The sequence below is a fragment of the Homalodisca vitripennis genome, chromosome 1 (assembly GCF_021130785.1).
Source record: "Homalodisca vitripennis isolate AUS2020 chromosome 1, UT_GWSS_2.1, whole genome shotgun sequence".
Lineage (NCBI taxonomy): Eukaryota > Metazoa > Arthropoda > Insecta > Hemiptera > Cicadellidae > Homalodisca > Homalodisca vitripennis.
In genome coordinates, this window is record NC_060207.1 from 47,818,374 (window position 1) to 47,841,448 (window position 23,075).

Genomic DNA, 23,075 nt, shown 5'->3' on the forward strand with positions numbered 1-23,075 from the left:
TTTGAAAAAAAAAAAAAAAAACAAACTAAGGCTTTAATCAACAAAATTCAACTAGATAACCTTAAATATTCAATCAGAATGTATAAACAATTACTTAATATCTTCTTAAAAAAAAACAGATGATCTAGTTATGTTTACATGGAGTAAATTATATAACACTCTACTTGGATGATGCGACAGATCAAAAATCTGAAAAATTACAAATAAAGGTTGCTAAAAATAGCTTCGTGTTTAACCTAAATCTGGCAATAACATTTAAGGCATTTATTGGCAGAGCATGTTCCCACAGATTGTGTAAGATTATTAACTTATGCTGAAAATTTCAAGAATACTTGGTCATAAAATGGTGATAAATTAAACTATATAAGTACAAGCAAATATATTTGAAGATCCTCTTATACTACAATAAGAAAACAATAATATTTTCAGAAGTTTACTTATATAATTTTAATCAAGGTGCTACAAAATCTAATTTTTCTGGCTGGGCTTTACTGAACGTGCATACGGCTTTTACTAGAGTACCATGAGTGTATTTTCTTACATTTGCAAATATTCCCGTTTCTCTAAAGTGATAAAAACATTAATTTGATCTAAATAGTTTGTATTAACTTGTCCTACAGAACGACTGAAGGAAAATGTCTAAAACATTGATGGCCAGGACTAGATGAGGCAATGAGGCAAGAAATTCAATACATCAAGAGTACAGTGATGATACTGCACAAGTATATTTAAGCACTGATAGAGACAAAACATCTATATTAGCTTCCTCCACCTTTATTGCCCCAAAGTTCCAAACCATGCAACCATGGACAGTGGTTATGTGATATTACCACATATTCACCAAGTGACAACTGACAATTTATCCTACACATTTGGTCCTATAAGCATTCTGCAATTGTTCTCCCTCAATGAAAATGTTGGGTTGAACCCTGTTTAGAGCTTGTTTTGTGGTAAAAGAGATGAAATTAGATTTGCTTGAGTTTAACAAAAGGGTTTTACTTATCTTGAATCCCTTAATCATTGAGAGATCTATGAAAGCGGACATCTTAACACTTTCCACACTTTTATCCGAGATAACCACATTTATGTCTTCCACATATAAATGGACAGCAGAGCTTCCTCACACCACTACAGAAAACTGATTTATGTAACAAAGAAATATAAGTGGCGCTAATATTGATCCTTATGGCCCTTATGGGACTCGATGCTTAGTTGTTATTATACGAGTAGCTTTTTAATGAAATTTGTTTTTAAAACCATACCGAGTACTGCTTAAAACATGATCTATTTCAATGTATTGCATTGTATTTTGAATGAAAGAACTAAACCATACAAGTTCCTTACCTGTAACATCCAAAACTTTAAGAGGATTTATTAATTTACAATGTGACACACTGTTAAATGGTCTTGCCAAGATGAATTAGACTATTGGATCAATAAGCTCAATACCTGCGGTAATCATAGATTGTTCAGATCAGAAACCATGTGCAGCCTGTTGATAAAATTGTTGGATTTCAGATAATTTAAGAATTGGTTATAAACAGCTTTTTTATATATTTGTGATAATACCGTCATAAGAGACACTGGCCTCTAACAGGCAGGATCATTTGAATCTCCTTTTAAAAAAATATAAATTTCTTTAGCTATTTTGAGCTTATTAAGGAAAATCAATGATATCAGAGAAGAACCAATCAATCATTTCCATTTGCTTCTTGGTTCTGAGTTACTGCCTCAATAAGGACTTTATTCTTAGTCAAAAATCTGACTACCTGATTACAGTACATCAAAATATAGCTACGAACAATTTTAATAAAATGTCAATTGGAAACGGATATCTTCCTTTGTAACTATTGCATCTCTTCTTGTTATCCACACATAACTATTGTAGAGTTCGTACTTACATTGGGCCTCACTGAGCACAAATCTCTTCATTCTTTTCATTTGCATGCACTCTTCAGCAATGAAAACTCGTTAGATGTTTGAAGTAAAAATATTTAGGCATTTTGGACTAAAACTTGTCAAGATGTGTTAGGGCATCAACTGGATCAGGTTCATGTAAATGTAAGATAAGAAAGAATTAGTGGAGCGATCTGAAACCCTCCGTGAGGTTACCTTACAATTATTACTTTCTTAATCTATGATTGAGCTAATTAATAAAAGAAAGCCTTGCAATTAGGCTGGTAGGCCACAACTTTGGCTGGCCATTCTAGATCAGCATATGCGTTACCTGAACTTATGAAACTAAGTACTACAACCAGGATCAACGTATAGTTATCAGTTCTCACCAATTAGGGGAAACAGATGGTGTACACTCAGGCAATAATAATCCACACTCGGGCCATGAAAAAATGAAATGCTCCTCAACGCCCAGTCTTTAAGGGCATTGATACGAATATCTATACTACTCAATGGATGTCCATGAAAACCGTCACTACTTGTAAATGTCAATGATGAAACTATGATTTAGACTTGAAATTTAGATAAATACAGGAATAATGATTGGACTGAATGAGGTCCTCTAATGTCAAAAGATGTTTAATAAGTTGGTTCTAGCAGGGAGATTCATTCGCTTTCTACATCATCAAGTAATGGTGTAAGATAGAAATTAATATATAGTCTTACTTTCTTCCGAGATGACACTAGCTAAAGCCTTATTAATCCACTTTTACTTCATATGGTTTCTATTTCATAGAATTTCAGCAAAAAGATGGCCCTAATCCTACATATCATGTCACTCCGAAAAGAGGGGAAATGGCTTTAAGTTATAATACTGAGGAGGTTTTCATCTTCAGTTCTTTTCAGTTAGCTATTTCGTCTTTTACACTCACTATATAAAAATTCCATTTCACAAACCATGACTTGCATTTTGATGATGATTGACATCCGCATTGAGCTGCACATTGGATTCGTGGTTTACTAGTTATACATCACTTCTGATGACAGTACCTTCTTATGGATGATTCTATAATCCAGGAGATCGTTTAAACACAGTATGACACACAGATAACAAGATAAAATATATTACTTATACAATAAGAGTAAATTACTGATGTGATTTTAAATTGTAAATGAATAAAAGTAATTCGTAACCATAAGTTATGTATTTATTGGTTTGTTACGGTATTAAACATTGCTAACATTAAAGTTCTAAAACACAACAACGTTTCTCTATTGTTAAACTTTGATGTTTTTGAATTCCCCCAACAATCTATATAGATATGTATATGGGCAACCCATACGCCGCTGCATTAGGCGCAGAGTTTTGGAAATAAAATTGCGGATTTTTCTGGGGATTTAAAAACATCAAAGGTTAGTACTTCTGCATGCTATTATAGGGAGACGATTTATTAGATAGTGAAAGGTGAAGGATGTTTTATTCTGTATAAGTTGTTTTAGAACATTGGAAAGTATGCCCTAACATTGATACTACTCAATTTGGCAGTATCTCTGTGCGTAGGGAATGTAAAGCGGTAACCCGTAGTTCGTTTCGTAGGGCTGCCATATCACCTGATTTCTCCGAAGATTATCGGATTTTGATGTTATAATTACAATTCCAACGTATTTATACAAAAACGAAGTCTTCTGTTTTAATGTTTGTACAAAACTGCGTTATATAACAAAACTATTGTGTTAAAATCATACTTTATTGTTGTAAATATATATATATATATATATATATATATATATATATATATATATATATATAGTAAAACATGTGAGATGCCTAGTTGAATAAAACGGCAATATAGCTTATGTTGTAGGGATTAATGTGTGTAGCGCTTAACGTTTAATTCGATTTAGTTGTGACTGTGATTTAGAACAAATAAAAGAGATAGTCTAAGTAACAAATTTAAAAAGAATACAGTTGTTTTTTATAGGTAATTATTTTGCGAGGGAAGATTTTATGTTACATAGTGTTATACTTTTCTGTTAGTACAATCAAATTCAAGAGGGACTTCAATGAGGGCTCTACTCTAAAACACCTGGAGCCCGCCCTGGATTAAATGATTTGTTATTTTAAAGACAATTTGAATAAATTACATTTTTATTTTAATATTCGCATAAATATATGTTTCAGTTACTTTCTAATATATTTTGAGTAGATTTAGGCATGTTGTAATATGCATTTTTTTGTTCATTATGAAAATTTATTAAAACTTATAATATGGCGTTTCATATATTTTGGACGTTGTGCTACTTATTGCTGTAGAGGAGCTATTAACAGTTTATGTTGCCTACACTGGTGAAATGACGCCAAGACGGCAAGCAACCAAATAGAATAGCAAAGCAAAGCAAATGAATGAATATTACTGTGTAGATTGCGTGGTTGTTTGTATTTTGCAAAGTAGAAGCATTTGATACTGAAGATTTCAAGTGATTGAAGTCTTCTATAATGTCTTCAGATAAAGTGGATAAGAAGGTAATATTTTATAAAATGTAGCGTTAAATGGATTTCTTTTATTTGACATGACTGATTTATATTTAGTTAAACATAGAACCATTCTTAAAAAGTCCTTGCATATCTGGATGAGAAAAGGCGGGAAGCATATTTTCATGCTATTGTCATCTATACACAATATTTTAATCATGCCTAAATAGGAAATCTTATAATCCCTGGTTTGATACCTACTTATAAACATTGTTTTCATGTAAATCTTATGCAAGTTTTATATAGATGTGGTAGCTTATATGCCCATTGCCCTGCTTAATATCTATTAATAGGCCTATGATTTTGTTAAGTTAGGCCTGACACAATTGTGTGTTTAGCCTCCATATACAAATGGGTTGAATAATTATTAAACATTTATTTTTGGCTAAATCTTTATTATTATTTAAGTAAATTCTATATTTTTGTAGGTTAAGTCAACCTAGCTTCAAATCTGATAATATTAGCCAACCACATGTAAAATAGGATTTTTAATTATAAAATAATATGATTAAATAATTTTTAATTATTTAAACTTTGGTTTTGATGATGGAAGGTTTGAAAGGAAAATAGTATAATGGACATTTGAAATCATTATATTCAAATTTAGATACCTAACATTTAACAATGTCAAATGTCCGAAATCCAATTAAATATTACTTTACGGGTAGGGTACGATAAGCGGACCCGGTTTTTTATATCGAAATTGGCAAACGATATTACTTAATCATAACCATCGATACAATCAATCGATACTGATTAATTATTTTGATCAATTAACTTAAATAATCTATATCAGCAGCTGTAAACACTAAAATAATACAAGTAAGGTAATATTTCAATTTTAACCCTAGAACTGTTAATCGACATAATTATGTCGGTTAATGCCGCTTTTGTGGTGTTAACCGTCAAAATTTTGTCGATCAAACATTCCCTCCTATAATTACTTTTTATAATATACTCCGGTAACGTATCGATATAATTCATGCACCATTGGATTCGGGAAGAAAAATGCTAAGGAACAGATGAGTTTTATTCCTCTTTGTATTATGGTTATGACGTAGCAAGCTTGTTATTTTGAACGTAAAAGAAAACGCGACGCCGTTTGTTGTGACCGCAATATTGCCGCTGCCGTTCTGTATCACTTTCGTGCCGAGCTGTGGATATTTGTAAGTTTTAATAGTTTTGCGCGTGTTTTAGTGTCGTATTTAATGTGTAGTGTGTTGTTTGATGTCGTAGTAGTGTAAACATATATATTTTAGAATAAATCAATTTCTATTTACTGAAATATGTTTGAGAAATTACCGGCTTTGTGTAGGCTATGGCAAAATGACTTGGCTAAAATTCATTTCACATAGTTTGTTATTGTTTTCACTTACTAAACGTTATTTATAGCACTCTTTTAGCTCTGAAGTAACTATTTATTTTTGGTAAATAGAATTTTTTCACAATAAAATATATATTTCCTGTAATTTCTGTGGTTATATATAATAACTGTTTGGGTTATTCTCTATTTTTTTAATATCTTTAGTTATATTTATAGTTTTTTAACTACATAATATTTCCTATTACTTATAAACCATAAATTTATAAATTTTGATATAGTACAAGCTTTAGAAACTATTTTATATTTTGCTGAATGAAAATTTTTCGCAAAATTTTTGAATAATGGCAAAATTTAACTTTTTTTACTTTTCAAAAAATAATGTATGGTAATTATTTCATTACTACTGTATATTCTATTTTATTCTAAGTAATAAAATATGCAAAATAACATGTATTCATAGATAAATGTATTTGAAAAACTTGTTTTACCAAAGTCTTACGTGTACACCCGATTTTCAGAATTTATACGCATCGCTGCTTTTTGTTCTATAGCTTTATGATGCTTTCATAAATGTGTATAATGTTTATATTTTTCTGACACTAGATAAAATTTGACACAGAATGGCTATCTCACTTATAAATATTTCTCACTATAACTTCATTTGCTAGGTATGGTCCCCCCCAAATTTAAGAAATATTTTTCGTAAATTTTATATTTGATTAAAAAAAGTGTTTATTAGAACATTTTTGATGGTTAATTTTACAATATAGTGCAATTCTACGTTTAATTCTGAACACAAAAATATATACTCTTATTTATATTGCTTTTATTTTATATTTTTAATAATTTTTTTAAAAAAACCTTGCGCGAAGCTCCAAAACAGCCCGACACTACAGGATGAAATGACCGCCAGTTCTAGGGTTAAGTAAGTAACATTTGATTATTAACCCTTTGAACGCCGATATAAATTTAGTCATTTTTTAGATTACGCTCATTTAAGGTTAAAAAATAAAAATGAAAATTCCTTAAAGCTAATTTTTGTATTCCTTCCTAATGACTAATAGTCACACAAAGAAAATTTTACAATAATGTAATACTTGTATTAAAATAATCAAATTTTTTCATAATAATAGAATATTACAATCAAAATCAAATTTAGGTTACAGAGTAATCAAATGCATGTGATGAAAAATATGAAAACTCAAGGATAAGAAAACAAATAAAGTGTAATATGCTGATCTTGATTAGTTTTATAAGTTCTGATAATATTTGATTTAGGCAGTTGTACGGTAAACTTCAAAACAAAAATCGGGATGAAGCCATGGGGTCTCAGGACATGACTTGCAGCCATAATTACTCAACAGAAAAGAAACAATAAAAACTTTATTATAACACCTAAAACATGGTAACAATAACTTTTTACAACTGTTTGTATAAGGAATGACAACGCAAGAACACTTCCCAAAGGCACAATGCGTGCTCCACTGACATGGCGGATAGTATCGTCATCGGCGTACGGACGGGAGTGGGAGAACAGCTGCCGGCAACAAAACAATTTACTGTTTACCTACTGCGGCCAGCTGACAGCTGCAACTGGATTATTTGGTCAAGCCAGTACATTACTTTGTATTGTGGCTTATGTATTGAACTTATAAACGTCAAAAATAGTAATAAAATATATTTTTATCGATCGGCGGATTATTTCGTCTTTGGCGTTATAAGAACAAAACACATCGCGGATTATTCCATCTACGGCGTGCTAAGGGTTAAAAATGACAGTCTATTTTAGAAAACTACACGACATTGCTTTGAAAAATGATAAGACATGTTTTTCATGACTTCAACATGTAGGACTCGTGCGGAAAACCCCATTATGTGAAATTTGTGGGAAAGAAACAACTGTAACTGTGAGAGGAGCAAATATGGCCGTCTTCAGTTTTCCTAGTTTTGGTTATAATAATTTGTTTGATCACTGTACATATTAGGTCCATATTTTAATTTAACACATATGATTGTCATTGAGAACTATAGATACTTTATATCGATTGATAGTCTAGGATTTGAGATGCGAATATTATGTATTGATGATTACATTCTTCGATATAAAAAAACCGGGTCCGCTTATCGTACCTTACCCTACTTTACTTTAGGTTTTTTATTTTATTTTATTTGCAAGTTTTTTGTTGATGAATTTTATGTAGATTACTTGATGTGTGTTGAAGCTAGTAAACTAATGTATGCTGAATTAATTTTTAGTAGCCTAGATATTGGCATTGAAAAAGATTTATTGGCTATTAAGCGGCAGAGCAGTAGCGGCCGTAATACCAACGGATTCTTATATTTAAGTATTATTTAGTCGTCGAAGTGGGTCTATAAACAGGCTTAATAGTTCAGTTCGTTGAATAATATAGGCTAATATGTTTAACATACCCGGTTTTATGAGTACACTAGAATTTCAGTTGAATTTTTACCAGGCCTGATAAGATACCTTTTAGAGAAGAAAATAGTGGGTAAGCTATAACAAGTAACTTAATGCCAAGAAAGGCGCGTTTTTGTCTGACATGTTGCGCAGCAATGACAGAATGAGCTGAGGGCTGAGCGGCAGGAGAAACATTTATTGTCTAGAATTGACGGTGGATAAGCAGCATCGTGTGGTACCGCCCAGCTGCTCACGTATGTCGTAAGTGTTTCCTATACGTACATCACAAACAAACTTTAAGTCACCACTCGATCCAGCTCTCACTGCCCACCTCTTACCACTCTTATTGTGTGTCAGAGACCTCGGTTGGTCTATGAATGATTGCTTGTCGCACATGTTCCGATTGGTCATCATATTACATAGGTTACAAAGAAAGTACCGGTAATATTATGTTGTGATATTGCGGTCACATCCAAACCTCGACTGAACAGTGTTTACACTGACAAAAACTGTGCTTGTTTTGTGTCCAACTAAAAATTGTGTCCCAGAGCTCTCGCGAGCGCTGCCGCAACCAGTGTCGGACAGTTTGCAGGAACTGGAAATCAGTCTTGACTATTAAAATTTCAACTATTAACATTGCAGAGACATCACTGCCGTGTGTGAACAGACTTCGTATTGACTCCCGGAACAACCAGCGACACAACTGTAGCAAGTACTTGTGAAAAACCGAAAATGTGCTTATCTTTTTCATATTATGTGACAGTAGTTGTGAAAAATTCTCTCGCAACTTTACTTGCCAGTGTAAACCCAGCTTAGTAGGCTATTGTCGCCAGTCTATAGACGGCAGACAGCCAGCCGACCGAATCAACACGAAACGTCAGTTTCGTCGTCAGAGCGAGATTGGTTGGGCGGCGGCTGGAAATCCCGTCAGTTCTCCGGTCAACTATTTACCTGAACGATTTCCCCGCACAAGTGACAATCGGTCAGACGATTCGAATTGTTCAAACCAAATAGTCCAAAATGTATAAGGAGCCTTTTTATGTTGTTTCGTGGTCCTTAATATAATCTAACGAACACGTGACGAACCACAGCTTTTTGTGCGTCTATTTACTTTTTAGTTGTGTTTTATCTGATGGGGTGGTTCTATTCTTACATTCTCCGCAGCTTTGTGGCATTTCTTGCAAATACAGCTAGTGATGATAAACCGTCATCGTTGCACTTGGTGTAAGGGTTAAATCCAGTATTACAGTTGTCTATTTGGTTTGAAAATAGAATAGAGAATCCGAAATTTTCAACCTGGAAAACCGGGAATTTGAAAAAAGGTTTTTAGTGACCATCCTGCTTTATAAACATTTTATTTACAGTACTGTTTAGATTGGATAGCAGGGATGCTACTGGTCAGGGAAAAAAACAGGACTGGAAATCAGGGAAAAGTCAGGGAATCCGGTCTCAAGTCAGGGAATTTCGACGTTGGTCAGGGAAAAATATAAAATCCCTTTACACAAATAAACTTACTGCTACCGCGCCGAGTCCAAGCCTGCAGACAACGCTTTTTTCCACCCATTAATTGCCAAAAACCCTGGGGATTGCGTCGAAAAAAAGTCAGGGAAAAATGAAAAATTTGGTCTGGAAATCAGGGAAAAGTCAGGGAATTTCATTATTGGACTCCTGTAGCAACCCTGGATAGTTATTTACACGTTGTAAAACTTTAAGGCTTTCAGAAACTATCTGTGATCAATTCACTTCTATTTTCTTTTGGCATCCACTTCCTCCTTTATAATTCCATCCTAGGTTAGTGATTACTTCTGGTTTATCAATATTACACAGTAAGTGCAAAGGAGGTACTGGACACATGTCTTCTCGCTGAGTCCAGTAAAAGCTATCTGAAGGGCCATGAGGATGCATAAATTAAACAGTATAGTCCCCTTCTTCATCTTTAATTTTTTCAATTAGTCTAATTCACCATCCATTTTCATACACACAAGCAAAATATGACTGGAGAAAGTTCCACTTGAGGCTGATTTGATCGGATTCCAACACACTCTGAAGATTCTTTTTTGTCAATGTTTTTTTGATGATACATCCAATATCATCACAAACTGTTTTGCCATGGCTAGTGACATGGAATGACCAACAAGCTTTGATACCGAAATCTGATGAATGATTTCACAAATTCATTATACTTTTAAAGTTTTTATATTGGGCACTGCAACCATCCGTAAAGCACTCAACCTTTACAATTGATGGGTAATTTATCTTAATATATTTTGTTATTTTTGGTACTTTGGGATTATACCGACCACACCAGTATGAAGAACACAAAAATATAAATTTATAGAAACAAACATGATAGAACGAAAAAACAACCCTTTAATTACTAAACTGGGGTCAGATTCCGTTATATGCCCCCAATGCTTAAACCTTTTCAATGAACTTTATAAAATGACGTAGTTGAGTAACAGAACTAACATTCCATCAATCAACAAGCAATTCCAGGTATTATGATCGGTATTGTTGTCGCTGTTATCTTATCTTTCTCGAGAATCCCGATTACGGTAGGCCACGCAGCATCACATGATTATTTAAGTTTTTTGCACGGTACATAATTGCCTTTCCATTACAATTCAATTTATATTTCTGATCAGCCTCTCTAGAATTTGATATTTTACTGATAGGTACTACTTATGGCCAGAGGCACTCGCCTTTTTTGTGGCGGAGTGTGATCAAGAATAAAAACAAGTTTTGAGTGTTTTTTTTTTTCAATAAAGAGTTTAGTTTTTGTTTGGGAATGTTTGTTTTTGTTGAATTTTTGTGTTTGGAGAAATGTAGGGGTAAGTTAAAACACGGAAGTACAACAAAGCGACGCACCAGCTGAACAGGCGGCGAGACTCTGCAATCACGTTATCTACTAGACCGCTCGACTTTGACCTCTGTCTGAGGATGGGGAGGGGTTTGCGATAAGACAATTCTTGTTTTATATTGACGAAATATTGTTCTACGCTAATCTAGTAATCAGTAGAAGCAAAATATCAAATAACGATTCATGTCTGGGTGTGGTCGGTATAATCCCAATATTTTTTGCTGTACACAATTTACAAAAGAGACGTCATGGTTCAGATAATCTGAAATGAAGCACAAAGTAGTTTCTTTTAATGCTCCTTCAGATGTTCACGTGTTAACTACGGTTGGGTGCAAAGAACAACTTCAGTGACTCCAATGGTATGGTTGGATTTTATTCTGTAGAACAAAGCTGTAGTTTTCACAAAGTCCATTAATATTAATGCTTCATTCTCAGCTAGGGTTTTATGATTTTTAAATACTAATTTTAGGTTTTTGAAATGTAAGAGTGACGGATGACAGTTTCTATTTTTTCAACCATTAAGTTAGATAGACAAACTCATCAATTGGTAGGCTCAGTGATTGAAGTTTCATACAGTCATCATTCACCCATTGAGAAAACTTAATTTCTTCATCATCGTCATAATCTTCCAAAATATTTATCATGTAGTGTTTAAATTGTTCATTCTCCTTAAGACAATCTTGGCAGCATCTTAATATACACTCTCTTCTTTCTCTGTTACAAACCAGTTTATCCATAAGTTGATGTACTGTTTCCTTATGATTTAAGTTGAGCTCAGAATCTAACAAATAAACATTTTGATATATCACACAAACACGCACTGCATGAGTGCCAGAGGATCCAGCTAATACACACACACCATTTGGGCCAATATCTACAAAATTTAGGTAAGCCAATTTTCAAGTAGGAATACTTCTGTTTGAAAACAATGTAAAGTTTTCTAAATTATATAACAACAGTCGTTTTTGTGTACACTCGCTCGATTTTTGGCATCAGGTAGTGTCATGCTATATTCATCATCCTCATAAAATCTTTTTATCATTTTGATTACTTCAGGAGGGATCTTATGACCTTCTTTTGGTCTGGCCATTGTCAAAATACCTTTCTCTCAAGTTATTAGTTACAGTAATTTTTAATGTCAACAATAAACAGCCAGAAGTTACGAATATTTTGAAAATCCAAACATGGCGATGAATATGAAGAAATTATGTGAGTTATTTCTTATAAGTTACGAGATCTGTCTAAATGGCTTCAACATGTGGGTTTGGCTCCTAGAAACCTGTAGAGAGAATCCTTTCCTGCATTTCACAAAAGCAGTTGCTCACTATTCGGACAAACTATAAATATTGTAATATTTATCTGATATGTAGGTCTAGGCCATAGTTGATTTTGTTATTTTGTAATAATAGGAGGCAGGATTTGAAACAAGATAAGGTGGATATTCAAAAACATTTTACGAGATAAAAACATTTGTTTAAAAATTAAAGGACCAATAGCCACAACAGTGTTTGAAAACAGAGTTAGGCACTTAAACGAATGGACAAAGCCCTTGCAGTTGGGAGTAGGAAATAAACTTGGATTAATAATCTCCACCCCACTGTCAGCTCCACTCTTCTTCCTGGATTTCTTCTTTGCTGTCGGAACTGGTTGTACCACCAGCAACCCCAACTCCTGCTGTTACTCTTTCCTTCCAAGTACCAGATTATAAAGATTTTTTCCAATGTCTCGCCACCTGTATATGGGAGTTCCTGTCAGATAATAACACTCTCCATTGTGTATTCACGGTTTAAATATTCACCTATACTTACCTCATGAGCTCAACGAATTGCCACTCCATCTCCACCAATAAGGTAGAGAACGACTGCATTGGGCCCACACAGGTAACCTTCTTCATTAGACCAAAAAGGAGGTTGGACCATTGACGTCACTGTGTGACAATAAGAAGAATAACAGCAGATGTTCTTGGCATAGAGGCTGGAACTTAATGCACTGTCCTAGGAACATGAACCAGTGTCTGTGGGATGACGCTTGTGGGAGCTATACCACTGGATGGTAACATTTAATTTATTTATTTTGTTATTAAATGAAAATTACTATTAAATTATGAGTTGGATACAAACTAGTGATCAAAATCAGATCGGTTTCCAAATGGTTTCATATAATACCATGGCAGTATTTTCATGTAACATGTTACATGACTGAGCAATGTGAGTGCTTGTTGCAGACTGTAGAGGAGGATACCAAGGACACAGGTACATCCGAAGAGGAGACTGAAGAAAAGACCAACAGTAAACCTGCCACTAAGAAGAAAGCAGAACCTCCAAAAATAAAACAACCTGCTAAAAAGCGAGTGAAGACGGAACAAGCTGAAAAAGAAAGCAAAAAAGAAGATAAAAAGAAAGAGAAAAAAGAGGAAATGAAGGAAGACGAGGAAGAAGATGAAGACTCCGCTGAAGAGAATGGAGTTGAAAATCACAAAGGTTAGATTGTCACTTTCACTCATTAATTAAACCCATTTTACAAACTTAAAGCTCGACAAAAAGTGTCAGGTCCTGATATCTAAAAAGATTGTATGTTACATAGGTGGCTTAGATTAAATATTATAACTGTAATATCATGGTGCCTTAATTTTCCGCATATGACAGCTCCCTGGATGGATTCAATAAAAATTTCCCAAAACACTCAATCAAAAAGTATTCATCAATAGTTTGCTAAAAGTCTGTTTTAAATATATTTTGACTAATGAAACAATCTAAACCTATATCTCATATTTAAGGACCTGAATTATTATGAAAATTTATTTTTTATAAACAATAAAAATTAAATTGATTTTGGAAGCATGTGACAGTTGTTAGTGGTGTAAAATACCCGGTATTTATGTTTCAGGGTAAATAAGTATTCAATGTTCATAAATATGTGGGTAATTTAAAATGTTTATTAAAAATCCTGGCTTAGAGTAATTAAACTAAAGTAAGAGTACGCAAACTCGTATTTCAGAGTTGTTTTAACATTATTAAAAAATTAGCAGAAATTAGAATTAAGGCAGATTAAAAGATTAGAAAATAGTATCAAATTACCTAAATCCAACCCATTAAATATAAAATTTAAGAATAATTTTTTTTTTTTTTTTTAAGAACAATTTGCAAACATAGAGATAAAAGTTGAAGAAATTAATTCATGGTAAGACAGGTTTACAAAAGGTTTGAGAGGGCTGTAATAAAATGACCTTGAATTTTATTCCATAAGAATAATGTTAAGCTTCAAACACTTTTACGCTTTTGCTTTTGGTCATAGAACTACAGGAAATGTTTAATTTTAAAAACCTAATTCAATTAATATGCATCCAAAATGCCTTTGACTTCTTTCTGTAAAATGTTTATTTTTTAATATTTAAACAATGAAGTAAAAAATAATTTGATAGGTTTTTAAATAGCGAATAAAGATATAAAAAATACTATAAAGGGTTTGGATTCATTTCAATCATATCTTTTAAATGATAACCATAGGTATCCCATATTGCTATGACTAAAATTAGAACATCGAAGTGGTTGAAATTTAAGATTGTTCTTATAGGGCTGTAATCAAGATGACTGGTAGTACAGCAGGTTCTTAACCCTTTCTGGGCCAGGCGGCAAAATATTGCCGTCGGTGATATACGCGAAAAGCGCCAGGTGGCAATATATAGTCTCCTTGATATTCGTCGTTTTCTTAAATAAATATGATGTCAAATGATAAAAGTTTTATGTTATTTTATTCCCTGGTATATTTGTAGATAATTAATATGAATATCATTTTTATTTTGGAGGTCTATGCATTTTTAACTGTATTGAAACTGTTTATGGATCCTACAATCATCTGTTTACCGGTACATCCATAACGTAAATATTTATTTTAAGTTTCTTGCCATGTAAGAGTCAGTTGCTTTAACACTTATAAAATGTTGCGAAGTCCAATTATGCGTATTTATACAAAATGTGTCATAACAAATTTATTTATGAGAGAAATAACACAAAATTTTGTATGGTTGTTCCTTTCCAAATGTACAATATAATAAAATAGCTTCCCACAGTAAAATTATTTTTCCTTTATTAGTTATTTGCAAAAAATAAAATAAAAAAATAGGAAATGTTTATGTAATCTATTAAAACATTATTTAAAAAAATTTAAATTACTTAAAACTACATCTATATATATTTTTGTTGATAGTATATATCTATACGAGTAATTTGTGCAACTTTTAGGTCATTCTCTAATTTTTATGAAAAATTATAAATTTTAATCTAAGAGACTGCAAAATCGCCAATTTTAGCCTGGCACTTTTCACTAGTCACAAGGGGATATGAGATATGAAAAAATGTTGCAACATCCCATATTTGGTCCTGGCCCTGAAAGGGTTAAAGTACAGTTTGTGACACATTGCTGATGGTTTTCAGAACAGTGGTTCAATTAAATAAAGACAAAAATTATCAAACAATTAAAAATACTAAATTAGCATCTATTCTGAAAAATGTATTTAAAAACTAGCCATGTTCTTCTATCAAGCTTAATTGTAAACAAGTAAAAAATGCTCCTTTTTATTGAATTTATTTTGTTGCCTTTTTTCATACATCACATGTACTTAAATTAGTATTATTAGTCCTATTCTTACTATAATAGCAAGCTATTTTCCAATAACAAAACTTTAGCATTTTATGTAGTACTTGAAACTTTATTATAGGTAAATTAAAGCCACCTGTAATAACCTAAACAGTATTTAGATTCTAGTATTTCACTACGTACAAGTACAATAAACTGTAATGAAATATTATAAACTCTTATACAATATTTCAGCATTTATTAAAATAGTACAAATGTTTTTTGTAATAAAAACCATTAGAAATCATTTTAAGAAATAGGAAAGACAATAGCAATGTAAAAAGTTGTAAATACCCAATTGAACTTTTACTTTTAATAAATATTGTTACTAATTCCAGTTTGAGGTATCAAGTGCTAATGTATCAATCTTTGTTTTCGATCAACTTATCATGAAAACATCAAAAAGTGTTGTATAAGGCTCAAAAACTAAAAAAAAAACCCAATTTCTGGTATTTTAATTAGCATTGTGTAATTAGTAGAGTTCTCAGGTAATTTATAATAATGTTTGTTCTTTTATATTTCATAACTTTTTCAGATAGCAACTGTATGAAATTTTGAGTAGCATTATTGTGGAAATATTGAAGTGAACAAAGTAATTGCCATACTTTCCCCCCCTATTCTAACTAAACTTATTACTAAACTAGTACTTTAAACATAGCTTGGATAGGTTCATTATCAATTATCAACAAATAAAAGGTTTAAAAATGGCAGCCTTTCGAAAAAGTGCAAGATTTTTATATTGGCTATGTTATAAAATAATAAAAATTGACACTTTAAAAATTGTCAAGTAATTTCAAGTAACTTTTATTGTTATTAACTTTCTTTTGTTTTTAATTCTAAGGCAGGAAGGCCACCCAACCGGGAGAATGTCAGGAATTTAACGGGTCGAAAAAAAAATCGAGAATAAGCTGGGAATCTCCTTTGAACCAGGAAAATCTCAAAACAATTTTTCCCTTTCCAAGAACTTGAAAATCAAGAATAATTTGAGTCCTCTTTGAATTGTATTTTACATAACGAGGTCCAAGAAACTGTGATGAAGATTGATATAGTTCACAAGCCTTATCTGATACCGGTTGCCTTCACTAGTGTAGTGGAGTTTATCTTGGTTAGTTCAATCCCTGTGTTGCAACATGACCCCAAATACGGATTCGCAATACAATCAGTCTTTTATCCAGTCACCAAAATGAGCCTCCAAACGAAATTGTCCAACTCTTATTCTTGAGTAAAAAATAGCATTTTGAAAAGATGTTTGTTAGATAGATTACGCAGTACTAAAATGGAACCCAGTTTATTGAGTACATCAGAATGTCAGTTGAATTTTACCATACCGTATAAGACACCTTTTAGAGAAGAAAATAAAGGAGTTTGCTTCGACAATAAGTAATTCCGAGATGTTGTTTGAGTCTATATGATGCACAGCAATGACAGAATGAGCTGAGGGCTGAGCAGCAGGAGAAACATTTAATGTCTGAATAGGCGGCGGATCAGCGGCATAGTATGTTATTGCCATTCTGCTCATGTCTATCGCAGCCAGTGTTGAGTATTGTTCTCCGAATGTGCAATACAAACGGCCGCTCTACACTCATCACAACTTGGGCCTCATTAGGTTTATGAACAATTGCTTACTTACAAAAATGTTCCGATTGGGCGTCAGATTACGTAGAAAAGAAAGAAAGTGATGTTATGTTTTGATATCGCGGTCACATCCAAACCTCGACTGAACTGGTTGCGTTTACACTGGCAAAAAATTGCACACATTTTGTTTGCGACAGTAGTAATCGCGTGTCTAACTGGGCACAAGAACTACTGCCACAACTAATGTTGAACAGTTGTTTACAAGAACTGGAGAGCAGTGTCATCCATTAAAATTTCAATTATAATAAACATTGCAGAGATATCACTGCTGTGTGTGAACAGAATTCAAATTGATTCCCGCAACAACCAGCATTACACCCGCAGCAAATACTTGCCAGTAAAATTGCTTATCTTGTTCACATTATGTAACAGTTGCACAAATTCTCTCGCAACTTTACTTGCCAAACTAAACGCTGCCATTCTTGTCACCAATGAGGGCAACTATGAATGGTTCTGCTCTATACTCGTGAACGGGCTCCAGGAAACACATAAAGTTTTATATTCCTGAAATTTTTACTACAGATGGATCAATCCCTATATTTGAAACCGCAGCTTTTTTCACTTGATTCCGATACCAACAGAGAATCATAGGAAATAACGGTGATTCGAGGTTTGTCTAACACTATTTTCTTCATTTTATCAATGTTTTCGTCTGTTCTTTACGTGCTCAGGCGTCCGGCACGCTGTTCGTCATTCACATCTTCTCAGCCCTTTGAGAACTTGTTTCGGTCCAACGTAGCTTTTCCATAAGCCGCATTCAACATTGGGACACACACTTAATTTTTTGTCCCGATATTTTTTTAACAGACCTCGTATATAAAGCTTATAGTTGTTTCTAAGACCATAATGTTGTTTGATATGCATCTATTATTGCATTTTATGCCATATGATAAATTTCTCTCAAGTTCATATTTGTTTTTCTGTAACAATTTATCTGCTAGGAATTGTCCATATAACCACATAACCTTTTTTTTTGTTAAGAAAAGAATCAATATGTTTGGAAGAAATGATAGAAATTTATTAATAAATAGAGAGATACTTGATTTAATACATGATGAGATAACAATTCAAAGTAATTAATCATTTTTAAATAAATTGAGAAAGGTTAATATAACTCTTAGAAATTAATAAGTGCAGAACAATTGAAATTATCTATGGCTTCAATATCAGAGTCTTGGGTTTTGAGTCACACCCACATCTTCTAAAGTATTGATTAGGTTTGAACGTGTTATGTTATGTATGGGCTATATATATTTGATACAACCTAATTATAAATTTGTATTAAAGGGTTCCGTGGTGTAGAATTTAGCCATTATTGAATTATACTGTGATATGACACCAATAGGTTAAGGCAAATGTTTTGTTTTACTAGCCTTGAGATTTGTCCTTGGAGATTTATGATTTGTACTATCCAACAGTGTTAGTGTGTATGTTATGTGTCTAATCTGATTGCAGCCGTGCCATTGTTGGATCAACCCCTTGAGGTGACCGGTAGTCGCAAACGGAAAGAGACCCAAAGGTTTCATCAGCCAATAGAACATAAAGAAGAACAAAAAGCAGTTCAAATACCTGAAGGCAAAGGAAAAGCTCTTGGTGAAATTCCTAGAGTTGAGCTTGGTATTCAGGTAATGCATATTTTTAAAATAATTCATAGCCAAAAATTATTTGTTATGTCATGCCTGATTATATTCTTGTCAATTGTACAGTGAATCCTATTAGGGTAGATGGATATTTTCTTATAGGAGAAGTATATATATATATATATATATATATATATATATATATATATACAGTATATATAGTGATAAAAGATTAAAATACTTGAATCTATCAGATGTGGTCAAAAACTGAATTGCTACAGGTTTCTAAATTAGAATACTATTTCAGATTCTCCAAGAATGTCAATCATCTATGAAATAATTAGTAATCATGTGTAAATAATGAGCTTATTTCTCCTTTTAAAAAAATCTATATATATATAAGAAAGACGTGTTAGTTACACTATTTATAACTCAAGAACGGCTGAACCGATTTGGCTGAAAATTGGTAGGGAGGTAGCTAAGGACTGGAAAAAGGACATAGGATACTTCCGTTCCCGATTCAGGATTCCGCCCCACTGGTCTCTAAAAGTTACGGAAATACCCGTAAGAAATGCATTGCAGCAAACATATGTTATTAAGTGAAAGAGCCTGTTCAAATTTAATCAGCTGTTCTTTGTAAACATATATAATGCGACAAACAAATATGTTTATATAATTTAATTACGATTTTAAATTTCTTTACATTTATAGTTTGAAAGCATAAAGTTAGCTTAAGAGAATCAGCAAATTTTGTTTCAATAAAATAAAAACCATACGCAATTTCGTTTAACATCTGGAGCTCATAATCATTAGACTGTAATAATATGTACCTAATATATGCCTATTTTCGTTTCAAAATTACATTGAGCGCCATCATTTATTACATCGTATGTGTGCAAATGAATTTGATTTTTGACTCCTGTCCACGCTGGGCTAATATAGTTCAATTGTATACAAAAATCATAGAATATTAGAGAAAAATTCCAGTTATTTCACAAGTGCATATTGAGACTGTTTTAAAATTTAAATCTTAAATAGTTCATGAGCTTGGAGTATCTTTCAGTGACTATTTATCTCAGAAGGGTAATAAGGACGTTCAAAAGAAATATGCCTCATATGTCCCAATTTTTCTGCAGGAAATCGCGTGCGAAGCCGTGGGTATCTGGTTGTAATTGGTATTTTATTGAAAATCAAGAGTTTTCGTTATAAAATACTACGAATGTATTGACGACCTAGCTGTTACCCGTGGCTAATCGCGCATAATTGCTTTTACTAAGTAATATAAGGACTTTCTAAAGATTGTGTGCGTAGCCGCGGGTAACAGCTAGTACAATATAAACTATTACGGGGTCCATGGGAAATTTTTGTTTATAAGGTAACATTTGGTATACATTTCTTTTTTTTTGTAATTTATACCTTGACATCAGCTGCTGTGATAAAACTGCAATGTTCCACCACCTTGTAGGTATGTGTTTGGTTATGTTGTCAGTGGACTTAATTGTGGTTATTATTATAATTACTCTGTATTTTACTGCCACCCTAGATGTTGGTTTGTGTTGAGTGCTTTAATACAGTTTGGCATTTTCACTAGAGAACTACCCCAAATAACACCAAATTCAATTTGTGTGTGCCTTGGTGGTTTAGTAATCTAAAGCAATTGTGTCATTTGGCCAATCATATTTAAACAATTTTAAATCCATGTAAGTCTATGTATTCTGACCTATTCCAGTTTCATTTTTCCACTTGTTCAAAAACTCTTCACGTTGAGAAGTACATCTTCCTGCTATCTAATATTTGGGACTGATTTTCCTATCTGTAGATATCCTACAAGGAAAAGGTGTCAGCTTTACTGGGCCCCCTTATCTACCTTGGTATTTTCTGTGACGGTTCTTGGAAGCTGCTTCCTATTTATTACCTATATAACAACGAATATTTTAGCATTCTTTGCATTTAGTTTTAGTTTGTTCAAGGCAATAAAACTGGACAATTGTGAGCACTTAATCCAAAAGGTCTTTAGTGCGCCTTCTGGAGTGGTAAGAAGATAGGAATCACCTCTTGTTGGGATCATATGAAACATCCCACCAGATAGTACTCACAGCCTCAAGCACTCAATTGTAACCTTGAATGAAGGGAGGGGGGAGGCTTGTGTCTGCTATTTGAAGTGGATAGGGTAAATACATTATCAAGAAGATATTTTAAAACTGAAGTATGGAAGTGTCAGATCGTAAAAAATATTTGCACAACCATGTTCACTGGTTTTTTACTTTAACGCTTAAAATATCCTCTCCTTAGAGAAGTATCTATTTTAACTGTTGTTAAAATTTTTATCTCATCCCACTGAGATTTAAAGAAATCTATTTTATGTTCCAGAGAGCTAAGGTTGACGATCTAAAATTGCTCCATAGACTATGTTTTGGAAAACAGGGAAAAGTTGCCACTCTGCAGAAGAATATAAGAAAATTCAATGGCTTTGAGTTTGAGGAAGCTTCTGATGATTATGAGAAGAAAAAAGTGACCATTGAAAAGAATTTTAAAAAGTAAGTAGAAATGGATAGTTAATAAATAATTGCAGTATTAAATGTTTGGATGATTTACTATCTCCACAACAGTATTTTAACTAGATTTTGTATACAATAATTGTTCTCCTTATAACACTTGTTGGAAATTTCTACTTAACTTAAAAAATGAATGACCCCCTGAGCACAAGACCTTTCCCAGTTCCAAAGTTTATTTACATATGTGTGCGCATGCGCACGCACACACACATACACATACATTAATATGGTTTGTGGAAAGGATATTCATTTTAGTTGCTTCTTGCTACTGAACTGACAGGACTGCGATGTATAAAGTTTAGTTTCACAACTAACAACATTGTTTACTTTTTAAGTAAAACCATTATCAGTCATTAAGTTAATCAAGTTTTTAAATAAGTCCATTTTGCTGGCCATTCCATTTCTAGAATTATTTATTTGTAATTATTTTCTTTATGTGAAACAATCCAAATTCTAATCATGTATAATAGTCTGTTTATTTTCTATATATGTTTCTTGAAAACTAGTAAAACATGCTGTACTTATTAGATAACTTAATATTTTTACCAATAATCCGTATTTGCCACTTCCTGCAAAACTGTTGTCTGAAACACTTAACCCAAACAAACCTAAAAATATTGTATGTTACTTTTTATTTGTGCTGCCAATTTTTAATCCAAGATAACTTCACCATGTTCATTCTTATTTTATCGCACTGTAGTAATCAACAATTAATGTTACTGAGAAATATTTTTGTCAATTTATTTTCACGAATGTAAAATCAAAATCTACCTATCTAGAAACATATGTTTAATTTATTGCAAAAAAACTAATTCTTATCTGGAATTTTTTGTACATGATGCCCATTTTGTTGCTTTTTGTCTCAACGATTCTTAAATTTAACATATTCCATTGGTCACATATTTACCATTTATTGCAATGTTGTGGTTTGCAGGGTTACTGTTGCACATCTGAAAAACATCTGTAATATCATAGACATTGACAAAGCAGGCACCAAAGATGATATCTTGGCCAGGATACTGAGTTTTCTGACATGTCCTGTTGACTCTGGAAAGACATTACCCGGAGAGGGGCGTACTAAAAGGAAAGGGGCTTTATCCAAGAACTACGATGAAGGGTAAATTAATAACTATTAAATTTTCTTAATTTAAAACATAATAATTTCACCAATTGCAATGTTTACCCTTATTCAAGAATAGTTCACAGATATATAAATAATACTTTACTTCCAATTTATATTATTTTGTAGTTAGAAATATAACCAGTTAGAACCATATCGTACATTTATTTGTACAGTATTATTTGTATGTCTCTGTATATTCTTGAATATAAACAACTGGGTGTAAGTAATATTGTAAGCTCAGCAATAAATAAATGAATAAGTTGTATATAAAGACGACTTTAAAAACTAATGTTTATTTCTTATGTTATCTTAATGTAGAAGTGATATCAGCATTATATTACTATACAACCCAAAGATATTGAAATTTGTTTGATAAAAATCTGTGGTTAAGATTATAAAATTAATTAATGTAATATGTAAAGCATTGTGTTGGTGTATATTCTGCTGGTAGTACATTATCCAGGTTTTGTTTTATAAAAGATAAGGCTCTAATTTAATTACAAATTAAACAAATC

The 23,075-nt window shown here is 32.6% G+C and overlaps 1 protein-coding gene across 1 annotated transcript in view; it reads left to right on the forward strand.

Annotated features, from left to right (window-relative positions):
* The first annotated feature begins 4,257 nt into the window (after window positions 1-4,257).
* The window catches only part of LOC124360882 (protein DEK-like), a 37,883-nt gene continuing 19,065 nt past the window's right edge, over window positions 4,258-23,075 (forward strand). The window contains exons 1-5 of the mRNA XM_046814862.1: window positions 4,258-4,420; window positions 13,257-13,512; window positions 18,758-18,927; window positions 21,253-21,419; window positions 22,372-22,554. Of these exons, the coding sequence (XP_046670818.1) occupies window positions 4,394-4,420; window positions 13,257-13,512; window positions 18,758-18,927; window positions 21,253-21,419; window positions 22,372-22,554 (803 nt within the window). The 5' untranslated portion in view covers window positions 4,258-4,393. The remainder of the gene's footprint in view (window positions 4,421-13,256; window positions 13,513-18,757; window positions 18,928-21,252; window positions 21,420-22,371; window positions 22,555-23,075) is intronic.